Genomic DNA, 24,326 nt, shown 5'->3' with positions numbered 1-24,326 from the left:
TCGACAGACGAGACAGAGCAGGTTACTTATGATATTAAACAAAGTCCCAGCTTTCAAACTGTGTAGTTATTAAAAAAATTCAAACAATAAAAACCGTTTTGTGGCTCTTTAATGTGTTGTGACCATGATCGTGACAGATTGCTGTAGCGCCTCAGCTCAAGAGGCTCGTGAACCGATCATCTCTTTCTACTAGTCCATTTATAGCATCAAATAAACATGAATGAACATGAGAATGAATGTTGTTTCAAACGCGGAAAGACGTCCACCGATGTTAATCTTCTAACTCCTGACTGCTTTGTCGGACAAAATGGCGGATGCGGCGTTCTGATTGGTTAGATCGCTTGTCAATCAAACTCCCCAAGCGCTCTTTAATGACGTGGGTGGTTACGTAACCGCAGATAGCCTGTCCATCATCGATTAAAGACCGCCCTGGCAATTTGATTGGCTCGGCCTTCTGGGAGCCGAGCATAATTACTCCACAATGGATCGAGTCCAGACCGAACTTCCCGTCCAAAAAATGTTGTGGGCGGGCTGGCACCCAGGCTACAACAAACCATCAAATAAAAATTCGACATTACTAGAGATCAGCAATTCCTTTGTTGTAGAGCCTACCGAAGTTGATGAAAAGTTTATAATAATAATAATATATTTCAGGTTGTACCGGCCAAAGTGCGTGTTAAGCGCTGTTTGCGAGTGTCATGACAGCCATCAATGGCAAACCACTTACGTTTCTATGGTAACCTAGAGCTCCTGCTGTGCTCAGATTCAAGTTTGTGGTAACGGACTGAAATGGACTGAAACATATACTTTTATTGAAACTGGTGCTCTGTTGTGCCAAGAGACATTTCAAACAATACACCGGTTACTTAGACCTTTATGTCCTAAAATGTATCGTATTTATATCTGTATGATAATCCGCGCAGCTTTCATTGGGCAGGACTGTAGGCATCATTAATAAAGAAACATGAATGAATAAAAAAGTAAAGAGCGGGACATGCTTGATATAAAAAAGGAAACTCAAAGCCGTGAAAAAGAACGCTCCGAGTGGAACACGGACAAGCATAGTAGGCCTAGCCTTGGTCTTCGGTTGCCTAAATGGTCAAATACACTCATTGTTGGGGAATATTTACATGAATATTTACATGAACATGAACATTGTTCTTCACATACACACACACACACAGTGAGAACTCTGAAGAGAATTTATGCTCCTCAGGTGGTAAATCAACCTCATAGTGAAAGCACAATTAATTATATATTGCAACTTGTTATTTATTTTTTGTTGCATATTTGTGTATTTTAGCTGTATATGGACCTAATAAAGTTACTATTATTAAAAGAATATTGAATAAAGCATGTTTTTATAATATTAGACAATATTATTTTTTACTTTGGCTCTTTTAGAAAAAAATCATTAACAAAAAATGAAAAAATGGCTCATTGGTCAAAAAAAGTTCCTGACCCCTGATCTAAGCCATCTAGATGGATTATGGATAGAGATTAAGTTTTAGAGGTATTTGCTTTATAAACAAATAGCAAAATTTTAAAAACAATGCTGTATCAGACCAGTAACCATCTGGTGAATAAAGTCAAAATGTATTTCACAGGTCCTTCCAAAGATTCTTATATCATTGCTTGTGGAGGTCATGGTAGGTCTTTCTTTTCTTGAAGGTGCTTGAAAGGGAAAAAAAAAAAAACCTGGAGATTTTGAATGACTGTTCTGTGAGCTCTATTAAAGCAAGTTTAATCAAGTCACCATGAACTTTATGGACAATTCTTATTTTTTATGCAATATTGCAGGGTTTATTATAAATGTGCATCAAATTCATGTGCCCTCATAATCTTTAAATCAAAAATATTAACTTCCCCTCCCCCTCTCAATCAGAGGACACAAGGGCAATAATCCATCCACTCCAGCAACCTGTCACTCACGAGATCGCAGCAATGGAAAACGACAACGATCCAATCAATTCCCAACAGACAAAATAAAGCCTATGTTTATACTCATTCAAGAAGCCATTTCACTCAGATATACATCACATTATGGAAGAAAAGACGATCACAACTTCCATTTCATGCCAACTCTAAAACTTGAAATCAACAAAAGTCAATGACAATAACTGCAATCAATGCTCATAAGTGTCTAAAATTGAGTGCTGAACACATCCTGTTTAATTCCTCTTTTACAGCATGTTATATAGACTTACTGGTGATGTAATGACTCAACTGGCCATTCAGCATTATATCCTGTTTAATGACAAGAGAAAGACCGCATGAATGTAATGGATACTGATAATTGCATAACGTAAACAGAACCCTAGAGGGAATCTGGGAAGCTCTCCTGAGAATTGCCTTCATCTGGCCCCATATAACAATGCTAACAGTAATCCTCAGCAATAGTGGGCCTGTGCCAGAATGTCTAAATGGCTACAGACTAAGGATAGGCTTGCTGCAGTAGTTGGTGTTACACTGTGTTCAGGCATACACAATTGCATAACTTGACCACCGTGGCACCACCCCTACTGTCATTTTGCTTTTTTATAGGAATGAAAACCATTTAGTTCAGTTGGACAATGGACGCTAAAATTTTAAACTAAAAGCATCTACTCTGCTCCATATACAGCACGAGCTGCAGAGTCACAGCACAGTGCAGCAGGAGTCAGATTTCACTTATCATGTGAAGGCAGTAAAGTGAGATGACTGACAGGACAATGACAGAGGATTTGGTGCGCAACAGATCCTGAGCGTCACTTTTAGCTTGTAAAATGTGTGGTCAATACCACAGTTTCCTATATATCCCTATTTGTGTGTGTGTGTGTATATATATATATATATATATATATATATATATATATATATATATATATATATATATATATATATATATATATATATATATATATATATATATATATATATTGTTGAAATTAATATAAAACATTGCACTGCAGGACTATCTATCTACTAAAACATGCTTAAAAATGTAGACAACTTGCAAAGAAATCACCAGTCAGATCTTCTGTCCTTTGTACATTCAAATCATTGTTAATCGTTTGATCTTTGGTCATGAAAAATGTTATTCGTAGTTGTGTTATTCATATTTGAAAAAAATATATTTGATGTACCTACACAGATTTGTAAAGCATACAGTTACAAAGCAGATGGCCTGTGTCCTCCTAAACCCGGGGAGATTCTCTGTGAACCATCGGCTGGCAGATGCCTGAGGGCAGGACTTGCCTCATGAAGGACTGTGCAGTGATCAGAGACGTCATTCCCCCCTGGAGCGTGAAACACTGCCACTTCCCCTTACATCCTATCAGGAGTATCCCTGTTCTGACACTGGCAAGATGGCAGCTACAGGATATTCCTGATCTTGTGTCCTCAGGGCAGGAGAAAGTTAGAAGTGCAGCTCTGGATTTACAGTAGGACGTCTCAATGAGGGAGCGAGTGCGTTGTTCTAAAGAGTGCGTTGTCATAAAGATCTCATCACTTAAACACGATGAGCCGCAGCCGGCCTGTATAGGATTTTAATGATCTCTGAGACCATAGTTGTCTGCAGCACAGTCCATCAGCTCAGCTTCTGAACAACCGCAGAAAACCAACAGATCTTTGGGAGTTCTTCTCTCACTTTAACTTCTTTCTGGATCGCCAGGTTGAAACCTGAGGGAGGAGGTCTGTCGTGGTGGTTTTGAATTTGCTGCTCAGTGCTAATGAAACAGGGCTGACGTATGCAAGTAAAGAGCCCTCGTGTCTTTGACCCTTTCTCCTGCTGTTCTTACGGCAAATCCTGTGATTGTTTCCAGGAAAACGATCTGTCATGTTGTGCACATTATCTCTATGGCAACCTTCATCTTCAGGCTAACACTATTTGATTTTCAGTCTATGAAGCATATCTGGCTACTTTTTATTGGAAGTTGAAGCCATTGGAGACTGAGCCAGACGAGATTTTAATTTGGACAGAGCTGACTCTCGCTTCAAGAACTGGCTTTGAAGAACAAATTATCCTTTGAACCCTTTGTATAATTCTAAATTTTTACATTTTCTAAAAAAGTGTGAGTTTGTTTGACTGTGTAAAAATCTGCAATGCTATAAGTCAGTCTTACTCTTGTCAGTCAAACTACTGATGGATTTTTTTGTCCTCAACGATAACAAAGACAGGAATAGGATGTCACAATTACTTCCTTAAATTTTAGCACTTGGTTTTTTTAAAAAAATCCTCAAATTGATCAATATTGAGTAATCAGTGAAAAACAGAAGTGACGCATTCCACAAATGAGTCCATGACTCACGTTTCATAGAAATACGTGACAATTACTTATTTGCGTTATTAGACCATTTTCTACCAATTCATGTTCATAAGTTAGGAAAACGTAGACCTTAATTAAATCCTTTTTGAAGACTGTTGTTCACTTGGTTCTATTTTTATTCAAAAAATATCTCTTTACTAAATTAATTGTTAAAATAAACATTCCTTGATTAATTGCCAAACATATTCAAGTGACAGCCCTAGACAAGATGAAAAATAGACATAATGACTAGCTAAATGGTTTAAATTAAAACACACGTTATGATGAAATTTTGACTAAATGGTGAAACATGGTGAAATACTGTCTAAAGTTTAAGAATATTGAAGAATATTAAAATTAAGTCTGATCGCTTATGAAATGAAAATCTGTAAGTAGGAGCACTAGTAACTGTGACACTTGCCTTAGCAAATACCACTAATTATCACTCATCAACAATACATATACAGTAATATCATGCTGTTGCAGATGCCGTGTTGCTGAATAAATGCATGCGGACAACAGATGTCTCACTTTAGATTGCATGTGGATTGCAGATTCTCAAACGTGTTTCCTGCAACATAAATGTGTGGTGTCGTAGTGTGGATTCGGAGCGTAGCAGTTCCCTGAGGGCCAATTAGAGCATGCCGTGGGAGGAGAGATGAAAAGCTGTTGTCTCCATACTTATGTGTGTTTTTTCCTGTGTGTGTGTACACACATTGGGCATTTTGGCTGCTTATCTGTAAAAAGGCCCCAGTCACCATATTAACTTAATTATCACCGAAAGTGTACACACATTCCTCCCCTGCCTCTTCACGCTGACGGCTTTGTTCAGATACGGGACAGAATCAAGTATTCTTCAGCTTCCATTAATTAATTATTAGTCTGAACAGCTCTGTTCGGGAACACTATGGGATATGCAGCAGACTATTAGCGTGATAAATAACATTTTGAAATGTTTTACAACAGCAGTACTATTTTAGATATTTTTGCTTTGAACAATGAAATCCCTTTTTTAATAATCCAAAAGCAACCTTGGCACTTGAGTGTTTTGTTTTGAGTGTTTAAAATGGGAAGTGTTAAAGTGGAGCTTCTTTATTTTTTTTCTTAAAGCCACATAAAGAATGAGTCCCACAGTTCACCCAAAATTTTATGTTGTCATTTACTCACCATCACGTCTTTGGAAACCCGCTTGTTGTTGTTTTTTCCAGGAGGCAAAATGTTCACGCTGCTTTTTGGATGGTGACAGGGGGGCGTCAAGCCGCATCTTGAAAGTACCAAAATATTTAGACTTTTTGAGTGAAATGTTTCTTTATTTAGAGGACATAACCCTGGGTTGCTCTATGGGGATTGTCCCCGTTGCTTTACTTTAAGTCTTTTTTGATAAAGTGTCAATTAGTACATGTAAATTAGGCATACATACGATACTCATATACAACAGAAATCAGCATGATTCTTGTATTATCACGTATGCTCGCACAAACATATTAAATTATGCTATTATGCTATTGCTTTAACTTGTGCCTTAAAGGTGCCATCGAATGTTTTTTTACAAGATGTAATATAAGTCTAAGGTGTCCCCTAAATGTGTCTGTGAAGTTTCAGCTCAAAATACCCTATAGATTTTTTTTTTTTTATTAATTTTTTTTCTGCCTTCTTTGGGGCATAATTAGAAATGCGCCGATTCAGGTTGCGGTCCCTTTAAATCGCGCGCTCTCCGCCCCCGGAGCTCGTGCTTGCCTTAAACAGTGCATAAACAAAGTATACACTGCTAATATAACCCTCAAAATGGATATTTACAAAGTGTTCGTCATGCATACTGCATGCATGCGTCGGATTATGTGAGTATTGTATACTGTTATATTGTTTACATTTGATTCTGAATGAATTTGAGGCTGTGATCCGTGGCTAACGGCTAATGCTACACTGTTGGAGAGATTTATAAAGAATGAAGTTGTGTTTATGCATTATACAGACTGCAAGTGTTTAAAAATGAAAATAACGACAGTCTTGTCTCCGTGAATACAGTAAGAAACGATGGTAACTTTAACCACATTTAACAGTACATTAGCAACATGCTAACGAAACATTTAGAAAGATAGTTTACAAATATCACTAAAAATATCATGTTATCATGGATCCATGCCAGTTATTATTGCTCCATCTGCCATTTTTCACTATTGTCCTTGCTTGCTTACCTAGTCTGATGATTCAGCTGTGCACATCCAGACATTCTGCCCTTGTCTAATGCCTCGATCATGGGCTGGCATATGCAAATATTGGGGGCGTACACCCCGACTGTTACGTAACAGTCGGTGTTATGTTGAGATTCGCCTGTTCTTCTGAGGTCTTTTAAACAAATGAGATTTATATAAGAAGGAGGAAACAATGGAGTTTGAGACGCACTGTATGTCATTTCCATGTACTGAACACTTGTTATTTGACTATGCCAAGATAAATTCAATTTTTAATTCTAGGGCAACTTTAAAGTAGTCGAAAGTTTGGATACTTGACTTTCATACACTTTTCTCATCCTTTTACAAACCTTTTATGTAAAGGAATTGTACTTACGTAATTTGACAAAAAATCCATATGGTATTCATATTCAGTGAACTGCGAACTGGCGTGCGTGCCAGAAGGGAGCACGAGATTCAGTGAACTGCGAACTGCGATTCAGTGAATTGCGAACAGGTGCGCGTGCCAGAAGGGAGTGCGAGTGCATGGAAATATTAACGCGAAGGGCCTTGCATCACCAGTGCAGACCACCATCAGAAGCTGAAAGCATGCCTGGCCTCGGCGATTTACCTGACTGAATTTGGTGAGTGATGGTTTCAATAATTTTAATATTTTCTGGTATATCTAAGTTACCCAGGAGCTCTGTTGACATAGACTTAGCTAATGTTAGCTACAGCTTGATGAATTGAGTCATTGAACACAGCAAGAGAGAACGCAACGTTAGCCAGCTAGCTAAAGCTCCGATGGAAAATTATTAGCTAACGCTACTGTTTTTGAGGAGGTAGATTTTGAGGTGAGGGGACTGACAAGGCAGAAGGTAAAGTGGTCCACCGGTCTATCAATAAGCAGACCTGCCAATCTGTACGCAATTTGCGTAGCATTTTGTCTTCAAAGTACGCTGGTACGATTTGTCACTCTAAACTACGCAAAAACCTGCTGACGCCTCTGTTCACGCGCAGTCCTAAAATCAAGCAACAGCAAAAGAAGAAGAGTTCGACGAATCATAGCGCTAGGTTCTTCCCCCAAATAGCAAGTGGGGATGATTGACAGATGCTCATTAAAAAGAGACTGAAAATCGACACCAATAAAGATTCCCGCTCGATCCCCCTTCATAATATTTAGTAAGGAGGCCATAATAATTTTTGACTCATGGCTGAAGTTAAGTTTCTCCAGCTCTCCCCAGGTTGGCAAAAAAGTATCTCAAAATGCATCAGATTGATGCTTTAAAATATGGAACCCACCTTTTTCACCCCTGACCCGTTTTCATGCCTGTTATATGTGAATAAAAACCTAAATTAAATCTGTTCTAAAGCGATCATGCCTCTTCAGAAGGACTAACTTCTCGATTCATATGGATTATAGTTTTGGTGGAATGGACTTTCAGTGAAGGGATGATGGTGTTTTGAAGATGAATAGGTTTGGAACATCATGAGGAAGTGTAAATGATGACAATTTTTGGATCGACTATCCCTTTCATCACCATACAGTATGATACACCATACAGTAAGTTGTTCTTCTCTTTGTCAAACCTGTATTAAAGATGGTGCTTTCAGAACATTGCTGTTAATGGATTTCCTTGAGCTTCATAAGCTTTCTTCCAACGGCTTTCAGAGGATTTTCGGGGTGTAAGGCCGCCACTTAACGCCATGGCAACAGACCTGTAGGTGCTGTTTTACATTCAATTTCCTCAGCTGGTGAATATTATGGGCTGTGAAATAACACACAGAAGAGGCCCATTATTGCTCTCTTAATGGATCCATCAGAACTCTCTGAACAGGCGAGCTTGATTTTAAAGGCTTATAGAGCAAGAATAAGAATACGGTACACTCCCAATCTATTTAATTACTGCTGCCCATGTCTTGGGTCCGTTCTCCATGGAAACAAACAATGGATGAAGTGAACGTAGATGAAAAAGGATTTGGATTTGTCATGTCCCAAAGGATCCATTTAGAAAATCCTTCCACTTCACTCTTTTCCTCACTAATGATGATTTCACTAGAGTAAGGTATGAATGGCACGTTTATGAAGTTAATGAGGCAGAAATAATTTGCCTGTTGACTGCTTAATGAAGGTGTTAGCAAGCAATGCTCTCCAAATCTGAGGTTCCTTGTGGATATACGTGTTCATATTTTATTCTAGTGGTTAAATAAAGATAAATGAGAAATTTCTCTGCAATTACTCCTTAGTTACTTTGTAATTGTCGTTAAATGGTGACTTTTCCCTTACTGTAGATGAGTGCAGCTGCATTTCTAATGCATGCTGTAATTGATGTATCACTGCTGCTACGTCCGGGGGCTTCTGAGTAAATGGATGATCTTTGAATGGGGCCAGCTTCTTTTTATGTCCTCCCAGAACAGATCTGTGATGGATTAAACACGGTGAATGACTGTTGAGATGATGGATGATAAGGTGCATGGACTTCCTCCCTCTCATATCTGCCTTTCTTTTCTCTATTGTTTCCCTGTGTACTACACTTCTGAGCAGGAGCTACATTTCTGCAAAAATATGTTTCTTTTGAAGCATGATATGAACAAAACAGTGCCAAAATTTCAGGTAAGCACTGTGTTAAAGCGATAGTTCAACCAAAAATTATTATTCTGTCATCATTTATTCACCCTCATGTTGTTCCGAATTTCTAATCTGTAGGATTTGTAAACTGTTTTGTCATCTGCCAGCAAGTTTTATCTGAAAAGTGCTCACCAGTTCATGTTTATTAGAAGTTATGGAATGCAGATCAGCTCAAGTTCATCTGTTGTTTTCTTTAATCTTCGTTTTGCTTGTTACAGGTCACACCGTGGTAATGTGGGAACAATAATTTGTCCTACATTAAAATCTAATGAGAGCAGTGTCAATAAACTTGACTTTTATAGGCATTTGGGTTAATTATGGGTGTTTTATGTTTTCAGGGCTAGAGTTTAATTGGCTTATGATGAGCTTGAAAGTTTTATGCTTTTAAATTGCTGAAATTAATAAATGCTGGCAGCATGTCAAGTGTGACAGTCTGTTTTTTTCAGGGTCGCTTCTCTCTGAGCTCTTTAGTGCAAAGCTGTTTTTGTGTGGGGTTACAATTATATACACTGCTGTTCAAAAGAAGTTATATACACTGCTGCTTTTTGAAAGAAGTCTCTTATGCCGACCAAGGCTGCATTTATTTGATCAAAAAAAGTAAAAACATAATATAAAGAAATATTATTAAAAAAAAATTCTAGTTTGAATATATTTTATATTCCTGTGATGCAAAGCTGAATTTTCAGCATCATTACTCCAGTCTTCAGTGTCACATGATCCTTCAGAAAGCATTCTAATATGTTGATTTTCTGCTCAAAAATTATTTTTGTGGATACCATGAAACATTTTTTATTTTAGGATCCTTCAATGGAAAGTTCAAAAGAACAGCATTGACTGTATTTGAAAAAGAAAAATGTTGTAACATTTATAAATGTCTTTACTGTCACTTAATTAATTTAATGCATCATTTCTAAATAAAACTGTTAATTTCTTTAAAAAAAAAAAAAACTGAACACTAGTGCATTTATAGAAATATATTTTTATCTAAAAAAGTTATTTGGCCATTATACTCACTTAACATCCACTTCAGGAAGCCTCCTAGCAGAATGACAGGAGAGAGAGTGATGGAGAGGGATAGAGCCATAAATGAAAGTGACATTGCATTTCCAAAAGTGTGTAGTAAACAACTATTATGCATATCCTTTCCTTACCAACTTCCTCTTTCTACTAGCAGTTACATGTTGAAAAACTAAACTTACCTAAAACATTCATCCTGTCCTTTTGCTGCATTGCAAACACTGCTATTTTCTATATGTGACTCTTGCTGGCAAAATGAGTCACAATGAGCAAATTTTCAATAATGAGTTATTGTTATTCTCACAATCTCTATTAAAAAAACCTTCTTGATTGTTGGAATCTGACAAAAATTGACCGAGTTACACCTGTTTGTAGTCAATAGAGTCTGCAAAGTCAATTTTGAGAAAAATCGAGTTAAAGTTTTCTGAAGGTTCCAAAACAAAATATATAGGTGCTGGTCATATAATTAGAATATCGTGAAAAAGTTCTTTTTTTTATTTTTTTTTATTGTAAATTATTTTTAAAAATGAAACTTTCATATATTCTAGATTCCCTACATGTAAAGTAAAACATTTCTAAAGTTTTTTTTTTTTTTTTTTTTTTTTTTTTTTTTGATTATTAGAGCGTACAGCTCATGAAAGTCCAAAATCCAGTGTCTCAAAACATTACAATATTTCCTAAGATCAAACAAAAAATGGATTTTCAAAACAGAAAAGTTCAAGTTCTTTAAAGTATGTTCATTTGTACACTCAATACTTGGTCGGCAGCACATTTTACAGCGAATGACTTGCTCCTAGCACAAATTACAGCATCAGTGAAGTGTGGCATGGAAGTGATCAGCCTGTGGCACTGCTGAGGCACTATTGAGCCTTCAGATCATCTGTATATTGTTGGATCGACTGTTTCTCATCTTTCTCTTGAAAATATCCCATAGATTCAGGGGTCAGGCATGTTGGCTGGCCAATAAAGCACAGTAATATCATGGTCAGCAAACCACTTGGAAGTGGTTTTTGCATTGTGGGCAGGTGCTAAAGTCCTGCTGGAAAAGGAAATCAGCATCTCCATAAAGCTTGTCAGCAGATGGAAGCATAAAGTGCTCCAAAATCTCCTGGAAGATGGCTGCATTGACTTTGCACTTGATAAAACACAATGGACCAACACCAGCAGACGTCACGGCCCCCCAAATCATTACTAACTTCAGAAACTTCCCACTAGACTTCAAGCAGCTTGGATTCTGTGCCTCTCCAATCTTCCTTCAGACTCTGGGACCATGATTTCAACATGAAATGCAAAATTTACTTTTATCTGAAAAGAGGACTTTTGACCACTGTTCACTGTCCAGTTCTTTTTCTCCTTAGCCCAGGTAAGATGCTTCTGACGTTGTTTCTGTTTCAGAAGTGGCTTGGTAGTCCCTTTCCTGAAGATGTCTGAGTGTGGTGACTCTTGATGCGCTGACTCCGGCTTCATTTGATTCATTGTGAAGCTCTCCCAAGTGTCTGAATCGGCTTTACTTGACAGTATTCTCAAGCTTGTGGTCATCCCTGTTGCTTGTGCACCTTTGCCTACCCAATTTCTTCCTTCCAGTCAACTTTGCATTTAATATGCTTTGATATATCACTCTGTAAACAGCCACCACATTCAGTAATGACCATCTGTGACTTACTCTCTTTGTGGAGGGTGTCAATGATTGTCTCCTGGACCATTGCCAAGTCAGCAGTCTTCCCCATTAGTGTGGTTTCAAAGAACAAGAGATACCCGGAATTTATACTATAGGGATGGTCATTTAATGAAACTCAAATGTAAATATTCTAATATTTTGAGATACTGGATTTTGGACTTTCATTAGCTGTACGTTCTAATCAACAAATTCAAAAAGAAAAAAAAAACTTTTGAAATGTTTTACTTTACATGTAGGGAATCTAGTATAAATGAAAGTTTCATTTTTTTAAAATAATTTACAATAAAAAAATGAACTTTTTCACAATATTCTAATTATATGACCAGCACCTGTATACTTCTAATATAATGTTACACATCAGATATTTTTCCCCAACAGTTAACCAAACGTTCACTTAAGACATAACACAGATAATGTTTGCGTGAATACTCGCCAAGACAGATTTTTTTGAAATACTGTAGTTCTGTGTATATCAGTATCGCGCGCTGTCTGGGGCGTCTTTGTGCGCACCTTTCGGATCTGTCAGTCAGCGCGAGTAAGATCATTTTGTTTACATCAGCATGAGTTTGAAAATCACATTTCATTGGTTCAGACTCATGCCATCGAGAATTCGCTATGAATATTCAGAAAGTTTGAATGCTGCACTTTACAACAACACCAAACCTGTGCTGAGGGAAGCGCCAGTCATCCAGAAGCGAGCAGAGAAACTGCATTTTTCATGGTCAAAGGAAAGGTACTCCTCTCAGAAAACGTACAGATAAAGATACTTTTTAGATGTTTAATTGCTATTTGGAGCATTTGGGATCGCTAGACAAGGTCTTAATGAACTAATTTTTGTGAAAACCTCAATTTCGACCAAATTTCACTTATTTTGCCTGTAGCTCGAAAATTAGCCCGTGCACATTCCGACTCATTTTGCCAGCACGGGTCACAAATTTTTTTCATCAGAAGCTCTGACTTTGCACAGTGTGGTTGAATTAATTACAAGTTAATAGAGCCATCTTAAAATCACTGAGGCTTAAATCTGTTACATAGATCTTCTACAGCCATCAGAGCTTCAGGTCAATCCACTAGACTCCTGCTGTTTGCTCCAGTGCTTTAATGGAGACTGTACAGCACTTTCTGATATCCTGCCGTTTTTAAGAGCATTTAGTGATTCAGATCAGTTGACTCTCAATGAGGATTTAAAGTCAAGAACCAGATGAAATAGTTGAATGTAATTTTTCCTGGGTTGACATATACCCTATTCACACAGAACATCAAAGATCATTCTGTACTTAAAATGTGTCATACATATTTGGTCCATTTGTATTTGCCGTTTTTGTCAACTTTCCGCAAGGATGCAATAAAATGATCAAACGTGACAGTAAATACATTTATAATGCTACAAAATATTTCTATTTTTAATAAAATGTTATTCTTTAGAACTTTCTATTCATCAAAGAATCCTGTAAAATGCAATGTATCACAGTTTCCACAAAAAAAAAAAAAAAAGCAGCACAACATATAACAATAATTAATATTAGCAGTTAGAATGATTTCTGAAGAATCATGTGACACTGAGGCCTGGAGGAATGGCTGCTGAAAATTCAGCTTTGCTATTACAGGAATAAATTACATTTTAAAATAAACATTCAAATAGAAAACAGTTATTTTAAATGATAATAATATTTCACAATATTTTTTTCTGTATTTTTGATCAAATAATTGCAGCATTAGTGAGTATAAGAGATCTTACTGAACCCAAATCTTTAAGCTGTAGTATAGATGATGACCCCAAAACTAACGCACATGGACTAAAAGCTACAAATAATCGTTTTGATGGTTGCTCAAACGAGGAAAAACAGTGCTGCGGTGATGATGCTTATGTACATTTGAAAAAATATTTTTTTTTGAGCTGTGCTTAGCTGACACAAAAGCTCTCTTTGATCTACATTTCAGTTCAAGCTACAATCCCAAACAGAAGCTTTTCCCAAGTAATTGATGGGCCACAGTACTCAAAGTTTGTGCAGTCTGTCTTTGTGAATGCTGCAGTAAACAAAATCCATGTCTGAAATGATCTTCTAAACTGTGATTGGGAACATTCATGCCTCATTTACACGTTAGGCTGATCTTCACCCGTTCTGACCTCATCTTCACACTGATTCTTCAGGATGCATCAGGACAAAATGTGACACTTATTGACCAGCGCTGACTACTACATGCATGTACGACCATCAGTTAGCCTCCCTCCATCTTCAATCAATACACCCCTTTATGGTGCTTAACACATAGCTGTATGAGAAGGAATGAAGCCATGTGGGTTTAATCGAACACACATCATTAAACCTCCAGGGTTTATTGAATGCCTCTTTTGTGGCTTTAAAAGGATAGTTCAGCCGACAAATTACTTGTCATCGTTTGCTCTTATTTCTTATTTTGAGTTCCACAGATGAAATGAAATACAGGTTTGGAACAACATTAAAAGAAAATTATGAGCTTTTTCCTTTCAGCTTTTGTTCTTTCTATATTTTACATATTTTTCTTTCTCTCTGTCTTGTTCTTCCTCTTTTGTCTTTCTCTCCTCGTCACTGCACTCTAGTTGTCTCTCTCTCTCTCGACTGGGAGGACTCTGTCCTGTTTAAATCTTTCAGGTGCATTCATAGGGAACAAATTTTGAGCCGGCCGAGTTTCAACAGCTCTGCAGTCGCATCCTCCTCCCACAAGCCCATTCTCTCATTCTCACAGCCTTTGTGCTTATGTAATCTGTTTCGTGTAGACTGTGAAAGACGGAGGGAGTGAGACAGCTTGTAAGAAATAGGGATATTCCTTCCTTCCTTTATTTATTTATTTTTTTTTATGCTGCTGTGCCATTAGCACTGTCTATTTGCAGTTTAAAAAGAAACTCTCCATCTGTCCTGCTGGTTTTCCAGCCTGACAGCAGCATTCCCAGCAGAGAAAGTAGTCTTTCTTGAGGCATCTAAACATGCATATTATTTTCAGACATGTTGTGTGGGGTGTTGTTGAGTCAGCGGGGTCACAGACGGCTGTCGGTGGGGGTAGAGTTGAGGTGTTGTCAGAAAACTCTCCAGACAAATCAAGAATACAGCAATTCTCAGTAGTCTGAAGTAGTGTGGTCACAATGAAAAAAATATTTACAGCAGTTGATACTGTAGCGTGTGTATTGTTTTGGTTTGATTCTGTTCTGTTTTGTTTCATTTTGCCTGTGTTCCTTCCTTGTCATTGTTAGTTGACCTAGTTTCCTTTTGTGTGCCAGTTAATCACTAAATAAGTTCACCTGTTGTTCATTTAGTTCCCTTGTTTGTGTATTTATAGCCTTAAGTTTTAGTTCTTTGTTTCGCTGGCGCATGTTTTTTCTGTGATCAACTTTTTTGTGAATTATCTTCTCTTTTTGGGCGCTATAGCCAATCAGAAACTTTAATGTTTCTGATTGGCCATAGCATTCACATGCTTAACAAACATGTCAGTGATTGGCTACAATGCTCAGTGCTGCAAAAACATGTTGTAAATAGAAACCTTTGACACGCTTTGCAGAGCACACAAATATGAGTATTGATCAGGTATTACTGGTACTGCAGAAAGGCTGCTATTGTTAGGTTTTTAAAATGTAAGTATCGACTTAGTACCAAAGTACCGGTACTTTTGACAACACTAGTCTGAAAATGCAGTTTTTTGCAAACTTTTTGTTTTACAGCACTATTGGTCTGCAATTTTGGACAAAAGCATTAAACTGTCAGCGGAAAGAATGTCTCTCTCCAAAATATCTGTTATGGGGACGAGATCACAATATTATATAAAGAACATTTTTGGCTATTTCTATTCAAGGATTCGTGTAGCTCAAACAGTAGAGTGTGGCACCTGCAACGCCAATGTCATGGGTTTGATTCCCAGTGAATAAAATACATACCTTTTAATGCAGTGTAAGGCACTTTGGATTAAAGCATCTGCCAAATGCATAAATGTAAATGGTCTGTAGATTCTTCAAAATCTTAAACTCCTTATACAAGTTCCAGGAATCAGGACTGTACATGTTTTTTCAGTCCATCAGAAAAGTTGTGTCTGCAAACCTGCTACAATGAGCACTTCAAAAGAATTTACAAATCTCTGGCTTTGCTAAAGAAACTGTCCGTGTGCATCTCCCAGAATAATTACACTGCCACGTTATAGGGGAAACATAATGCATGTGTATTGAACTATGCTTATGTGTATGTGTGTGAGGTAAAGTTATGCATAGGCTTCTTAACTTAGTCAATTTACTTTTTGTTTTGTGTGAAACAAGAGGATAATTCAAAGTGCCCCTATTAAGGATTTTTGAAAATGACCATTCATGCAGTGTGTAAGGTAGCTGTATGTGAATGTAAACAGTCTGCAAAGTTGTAAAGCTGAAAGTGCATCATTAAGTTATTGTCCATTAAAAAAAAAGAGTAGACTCTGAACTGCTTAAACAAGTCATTTGTAGTTCGAATCCCATTTCTGACAGTACCTGCTTTATGTGGACCAACTTGCTTCACAGAATCACAACCTGTAAGTGTGATTAATTATTGATGTATTTTATACCGAGCATTCAAAATACATCGTTTTGTGTTTTAGCTATATTGTGTATGTCTCCGGCTAACTCATGTTATTACTGTCTTACTTTTATTTAATGATGATAACCTTGAAGTGCTCTCATATGCAGATTTCACCTATTTTATTACCATCTGTTATGGTACCTGATGCTTTTCCCTTACCACATATAGAGCAGTGGTTCTCAAACTTTTTAGAAAACTTTTTCATTCAGTAACGAAGCAATTGGCAGCATTTATGAATGGGTCATTGAATCCTTTACTCTTATAATTCGTTCAGAGCCGCAGATTCATTCATGAAACACCGCTGTGTGTTGCAGTTCTTCTGTGGCTTTCGTTGGAACTATTATTTCAAGTGATAAACATTTAAAATGTTTATCACTTAATATTACCTTTTTTTGTTGTTAAACTGCTATATAAAATCTTCTAAACGTGCCCGGCCCGCCACTTTCCAGCAGTTAATGTCCATGGTGCTGGGTGACCTTCCAAACTGTAACGTTTATCTGGATGTGATGTGGTTATCTATTCTTCTACCTGGCCTGATCACATTTCTGTGTTGTATGATGATATTGTTCTTTATTCTTGGAGTTATAGCTGATTTCAGATTTACCCACATTAAATATCACATGAAGAAAAGGACTTTGGAATAATGGCTGTCTGAATAACAGCGCTGTGTTTTGGTCTGTGGTTTGATCACAAATGTAAGTCTCAAATTTGTGTGGTGCTATGAATCACTGTTAAACTAAAGTCTGCAGTTTGTGTACATGCACAGTGGACTTGCTTGATAATACTGCAATGCTCAAAGGGCTTTGAGAACTTTGTGAGACAAACTTCCTGGTTTTATTTCTTATAATTATGCTAGGTACATGGACACAGACAGAAAGGATGTGAAAGCAATGCTGAGCCTTTCTCCCATATTCGGTCCATAAATATCAAACACACGGTCTGTTCCATTGTCAGGTTGACTTTCTTTCCTAATATTTTCCATTTTCTGTCCTTTCTTTGCTTTTATCTTTTATTCATGTTGTTGGGCTGGTTCTTTATCAGCAGGTGGTAGTGGATTCATCATTACACTAAATGTGAGACACATACTGTCCAGTGATCAAAGCAGCCGTCTGTACTATCAGCAGATATAATGACAGCCGGCGCTTATTTACCACTGGCAGAGCATTATCATATCTTCTTCAAAACTTGCTTACAAGATAGTTGTGTATGTATGTGAGTGTCAATACGATTGGCTTTCATGCAGGTGAAGCTGGTGTTTCAAACCCGTTACTGCAGGGTGCGTTAAAGGAAAAGTTCACCCCACAAATGAAAATTCATTCAGACTTTATTCACTTCTTTCCACCATGGAGCACAATAGCACCATAAAAGTAACATAAATGCAACTCTGACTTGTGCTCTGTATTCCAAGTCTTCTGAAGTGAAGTGATATGTGTTTTTCTGGAATATTTGATGAAAAGAAAGTTTAAAAGCACAGCATTTATTCAAAGTAGAAATATGTCGCATTATACTTGTCTTTACTGTCACTTTTCATCAATTTAATGTGTCCTTGCAGAATAAAAGTTTTAATTTCTTTAAAAAAATCTTACTGACCTCAGATTTTGAACAGTTGTATATACTCTTCCAGGCAGAGGTGTGATTGATGGGCTCATTATGAAAATTAGCATTAACCTGAGTTCTTTGACCAGTCAATAGGCCATCACATTTTAAATGAATCATCTACTCAGGATTCTGTGTCTATGAGAGCAGTATTCATGGGCAGAGGCTGTTAGCAGGACAATGTGTTGCATCATCTTACTGTGAGATGCACTTCAATGGAAATACAGATTCATGAGAGATGTGCTTTCTTTTCACTGCCCGTCCATATTCTTTCTCATAGGCTGTGTGTTTGTAAGAGGGAGGCATCAGAAGTGCAGTTCTGCTGAGAGCATGACATTTGAGTTTCTGTATTTGAATTATTTGTGGTAAAAATGTGTTTACTTCATTGAATCCAGGGTTTGATCAATAGCATCTTCCTGCAAGTTCATTTTTTGTTCAAATGGTGAAAGAAGCTGCTTAATCTTCAGAAAATTATGTATGTGTACCTCAAAAAGTCAAACTATTATCCAGCTCTGGAATGTTTAATTCTAATTAGTTGATTGCAAAATTGAACTGTCACATTTATTTGTATAATTAATAGTGCTGTCACGATTCCTTGATTAAATTCAAGTATTCGATTTTAAAAAAAAAACCTCGATTGCATTTAGGGCTGGGACGGTGGCAATTTTTTACTACCGCGGTGGGAAATCACTAACAACCACCAGTGTTGCGTTTGGGTGGGGGGGTGAATGGGTCGCGATCATATATGAGGTTGCATTAGACTTTCGCTGTCATTTTGATGGACAGGATCATAAAAATATCGTCATAATCAATTACTACCCATCATTTTAATTTTTATATTTTAATGAGAAGACATTTAAAAGCTTCTGATTTTGTCCACATTTTCATTTTTATTCACGAACTTATATGCAAATAGGCCTAGTCAATGCGTTTATTTATATTATGAAAAGAAAGTTACTGCATCACTTCTCAGTTTTAATCTTGACCTTTGAGATGGGGTGATTGTTCGCCTGCGGTAGAAATGGGAAAGCGGGGGCACCGCGATGCAACCACAAAGGGCACTTTCACTTTCACTTTCAATTTGCCTTTGTCAGTTAACCTGCAAAACAGAAGAGAATCCATGAACTGCATTTTAGACCATTTTCAAAGTCTAAACAATGTATTAAGTAAGCAATAAAGTACGACTTTCATTAAGTAAAGTTTCACTAAAAGCCTTCCTTCCGCCGGAAAAAAAAAGTAGTCCCTGACCATGAACAGCAACAGAAGTTACATTTTTATGCCATTAGATGGCGGAAAAGACTGTCTTTATGAGTGTGTCAGTCAGTAGCGAAGACTTTTACATTGAAAAGACTGAATTGTTGTGAACACGGAACAAGACGCAACTGACAAATGCTTTGACTAGTGCTGTCAGTCACGGGAAAACCCCTTAACTGTTAAAAGGACAAGATAATACGTCGGATATTTAAACAGATTTTCATTATAGACATAGGACTGACCTGAAGGAATATGCAAAATCTGAATGCAGGTAATAAACTCACTCACTCTATCTCTTTCTCACAATACTCTTCTACATAATACAGTAAGCGTCAATGAACAATATCAATTGAGAACATTGGGTGAAGTTGGGTTCACCGTTGGGTGAAGCGGTCATAGTCGTGTTTTATTGTGAATAAAACACAGTTATTGACCAATCAGAATCAAGGACAGGAACTATTTTATAAAACAATTTAAAATTTATAATATAGCATAGTGCTATTGTGAAATCACAAAGGCTGCGATTCAGTTGAATAAATGTATGCGCTGCGGCGTGACACTTTATTTACATGCTTGCAGGTTATGAGTTTTTCCCATCTCAGAGCGGCTCCGTTCACAGTAAATGCCACTCACATTAGAATACTAGTAGACAGTAATAGACTCTTAGGTTAGCGTTAGGTAGACCTGAGCGATATGGCCAAAAAAATGATCACAATAACATTTTTCATATCAGTCGGTATATATAATTATCACAATAAATGTCAAATCTTTATTTCTTTTAAGTTTAAAGGCTGATTTTTGCTCCTAAATGAAAGTTGTAGAAATCCATTAATTGTGGTTTAAAACTCCTTTTTATTGTCAGAACATGACAAACACGGGTTTCTGCGGGTGATATTGTTTCAAATCATGAAACAAGTTTGTGTTGCTTGATTTTGATTGCATGTATCTCGGCACAGTTTGCAGTGCAGGCTCAAATAATTATATATCATATTAATTTTTGTCTCCTAGAAAAGCACATTTGATAGTAGCTTGAGTTAACAGTAGGAGTAGCTTGAATTAGGATGCCGATGTAAAGTTATGTTCATTAACAAAAACAGTAACATCTGTAAAAAAAAAAAAAAAAAAAAAAAAAAGTTAAGTTTAAATATTCTCACTGTTTGAGTTTTATTAAAAATTAACCATTGGTCTTCCATAATAACATACATTTAGATCAGTTAAAACCACACATACAGCACCTCACTCCCATGGTAAAATTTAACTGTATGATTTCTATGGTATTTGTATGAAAAACAGTAGCCTTGATGCATTTAGTATAAATGCACAAATGCTATAGCTTAATGACAAAAAAATGCTGTAATTATATTCCATTACTTCTTTAATACATATAATACATGTCTACATTAATAAAAAATTATATTGTCAGTGCTGTTTCATCAGGCTTTAAACTAGTTTAAATCATTGAGACGTTTCTGGTGTTCTCTGAATTCAAGCACTTCTCACTGGATCTCACAGTGCTTTTTAGTGGTCGCATGCGAGTAAACGAAACGGTGCTACTCATTTGAACCGCACCACACAGACCATTTATCCACTCGGCTCAAAGTTAATGGCAGCGCAGTTCAAGGTTTGTTCCACTTTTGGCGCATAAACATTATATCAAAGATTTATCGAACTCTTGTTACTGTTTTATCAAGGAAATTTAAATCACAATAATTATTGTTTTATCACCCAGCCCTAGGGTTACGTGTTGGTGTTAGTAAAATAAGTTTACATGTAGTTGCAAAAAGTTACTTGCAGTTAGAAGAATTTCTGTTGGGAGACCATCAAAATAAAGTGTTAGCAGATATTAAGCAGACCATCTACTAATACTTTAATGAGAGTTAGTTGACACGTAGTTGCAAAGTTACTTTTAGTTAATAGAATGTCTAACGTGGACCATCGAAATAAAGTGTTACCACATCTCTACCACATTCTTACTTGAAAAAACATGACATTTGTTCTTTTAGAACATACACTAGTTTGTTCCCAATCCTTAAAGTTGTTCCGAAGTTGTAAATAAAATTTCTAAAATTGGAGTACGTTTAACAAGAAAATGCTATTTTGGTCTTTCTGCTTAGAAATTTAATGTTCAATGTTATTTGCCTTTTTTGTAATTATTTGTGAAATTTACTAAGAATTTCTGAGTGAACGTAGCTTCAAAGTAAATCCTACACCACTACACCATTTTTTCCCCCAATGTAAGTTAAGATGGCATTTTTTTAGTTTTGAGGTGTACCAGACTCCTGGCACCAATTCTCTCCACTGGTGCCTGTCAGACATAGGTAAAAAAAGAGATGACACAATGCTGCAACCAGTCACTGTCAACAGCGCTCAACACTGCCATATGTAACCCTGGCAACCAGTCCACTTTAAACCAATGAGCATTTCTCTCCAAAATTCTTTGACTAACAAGCATCACTGACCGACGCCTCTGTATTTTCTATCTTTAGGGGCCACAAAAGAAAACTGGAAGAGGCCAGAGATGATAATGACAATGATGATGATGATTGTGGAGGCTCCAGTAAAGACTCCAATGAGGATGAGGAGGGCAGCAGCTCAGAGGCTGATGAGATGGCCGCTGCGCTGGAGGCAGAGCTAAATGATTTCATGTGAGCTGATTGGACGATGATACTTATGAACTTTTCTGTTCTCATAAGGTCAAGACAAAACGTGTGTTCGTGTCGCTGTTATACAGCGCAAGTAAGTAAGTGTGTGCGTGTGTGTGTGAATAAAACAAAGGGGTTTACAAAGTAGATAGATATGTACAGATAGAGTTTTAGTAGGACAAGTTCAACACAAAGTCATTTTATTGTGAATTTACAGTACGTAGCGGTGTGGGAAGTAGAGCTTCTGTGTCTGATGTTTTACTTATTTTGTTCCCGTTTCAAAACAAATTTTTATATAAATCTAAATGAAAATAAATATTTCAACTAATTGGTGATGAATGCCAAAGAGTCTGAAGCGGGCCTGCAGCTGAGACCTCTGCTCATGGACCCCTCAGAAGACATTTGGAGGGGTTTGTGGTCCTCACCAGCAGTCAAACTCAGATGTCTGTATGTGTCCTGTGTTGTCTGTTTCCTTTTGTTTTGTGCGTCGTCCAGTGCCGTTAACGCCCCCGTGTGTGACTGACACTGTGCTGCACCAATCCCAGAATACCAGCACCTTTAGACACGCCCCATAGCCACTATTACCAAAAAACTCACAACTGCTAGACAATGTGGAGAACTGGTGAGAATGGGAATTGTAAAATGAGTTCATCGCTAATACATTTGCAACAGAAAGTTTCCATTTACGGTCTGTGATTGGTTTGTTACAATTGTTGCCATACTAAAGAAATATAATTTGGCATCATTTACTCACCGTTATGTCGTTACAAGCCTGTGTTGTTTTATTTTTTTCAATAAACACAAAATGAGATGTCAGAATGCCTGAGCAACTGTTTTTTTAAACAATGAAAGTGGACGGAAATAATGGTTTAATGTCACGAGGAATGAGGAAAATAGAGGAAAATCATTATTTACTTCAAATTTAAGGCTTTTGATGCAGGTTTGACACCATGGCTTATGGTTGCAAGACACAAGACATCAATTATATGAACTCACCATTTTTATAGTCCTTTTTGTAGTCTTTCAGAGCTTTGTGGAGGGGAATATTATCGGTTTGTTCCTCACACTAAGATATCATATGCATTTGTTCTTTTTGGAGTTTGACATCATAATTCACAATCCACTTGTTAGTTGTTTTTTGTGTGTGTTTTTTTTTTTTTTTCACTTTTGTAAGAGCTGCTCGGACATTCTGCATCTTCATGTTTCACAAAAGACAGAAAATAACACTTTGGAACGGCATGAGCGATAGTAAATGTTTGTGTGAACTGTTAATGTAACTACCTATAAATTGATACTTGTGATCTTTTCTGGTCCTATGACATTGAAATGCCACTTTTTACTCTGTGATGATGTCACAGCGTACAGATATCATCATCTTCATTTGGCTTCAGGTGCTGATAGTGAACACTGTGGCAGCGTTAAACCGGGTGTTTGGTTGGCTCTCGTGCCACCCTGAACCATCACTGTACACACTGATCAGATCTGGACATGTAGGTGTTAAGAATACTCGTTTAAGACCAGTTTTTGTGTCCATACTAATCTGGTTATAGGTGGATTTCTTCTGCTGAGCTGCTTGAACGTCTAGATGTCCAGATCTAACTCAGTTTCAAATGTTTCTCAGAGGTTTGTGCAGTTATGGAACCTGTGTTGTTTCTGACATGGATTTTCTTTCATTTTCATCGTGTTGATGTTGTTTTCAACAATGTAAAGTATTTGTACATTCTATTTCGTACTTGACAAAGAAAATGCTTTTCATTTAATAAAGATTTGTTTTATAAACCAGTGTTTTCAGGGTTTTTTTTTTAATTACATCAATTATATCATATATATTATTTTGTATTGTTGGATGCATTGTTGTATCAAGCATAATTTCTAAAAATGTAAAAATAATGTTTTAACTTGTGGATCCAAGGTCAATAATTTTGCATTTTACATTATATAATACACTGTAAAACCCAATAAGTTCAGAATACTCAAAACATTTGAGGAAACTTATTACCTCAAAACATTTAAGTAAACGAACTCATTTTTTTTTAAAGTTGGTAGAACTTAAAATTTTTGTGACAAGTGGGGCGGGGCTGAGAGCCATGGAAGTGGATCAAGGCCAGTGTGGTGCACAGATGTCTCTCACTAACAATCCCGTAACCAGCATCCCTTTCCCAACTCATCATAATGTTAATTACATACAGTTAATTTACATAAACATCACATTCAGATCTTGGTTAAATGTTACATAGCAAATAACACATGCTATTATAACTATCAGAGAGACTGTCATTACATACTTGCATATATGTAATCAAACAACATATGTGGTCTTAAATGTTTTGCAGCTCATCCTCAACCTAACCACAGGCTCTACTCTTCACCATAGTGGTAACCCTACAAAACTAAAATAACAGAACCCCCCTGAATCCCAACATTTCACAACATTAAAGGTGCCCTAGAACTTTTTAAAAAAAGATGTAATATAAGTCTAAGG

General features: G+C 36.9%; 1 protein-coding gene across 1 annotated transcript in view; it reads left to right on the top strand.

Annotated features, from left to right (window-relative positions):
- ctdp1 (CTD (carboxy-terminal domain, RNA polymerase II, polypeptide A) phosphatase, subunit 1) overlaps positions 1-23,623 on the top strand; it is a 131,767-nt gene extending 108,144 nt beyond the window's left edge. The window contains exon 13 of the mRNA XM_048201892.1: positions 21,689-23,623. Within this exon, the coding sequence (XP_048057849.1) occupies positions 21,689-21,851 (163 nt within the window). The 3' untranslated portion in view covers positions 21,852-23,623. The remainder of the gene's footprint in view (positions 1-21,688) is intronic.
- The last annotated feature ends 703 nt before the right edge of the window (positions 23,624-24,326 follow it).

Source organism: Megalobrama amblycephala, linkage group LG9, assembly GCF_018812025.1.
Source record: "Megalobrama amblycephala isolate DHTTF-2021 linkage group LG9, ASM1881202v1, whole genome shotgun sequence".
NCBI classification, from domain to species: domain Eukaryota; kingdom Metazoa; phylum Chordata; class Actinopteri; order Cypriniformes; family Xenocyprididae; genus Megalobrama; species Megalobrama amblycephala.
This window is presented reverse-complemented; position numbering and strand designations above follow the sequence as displayed.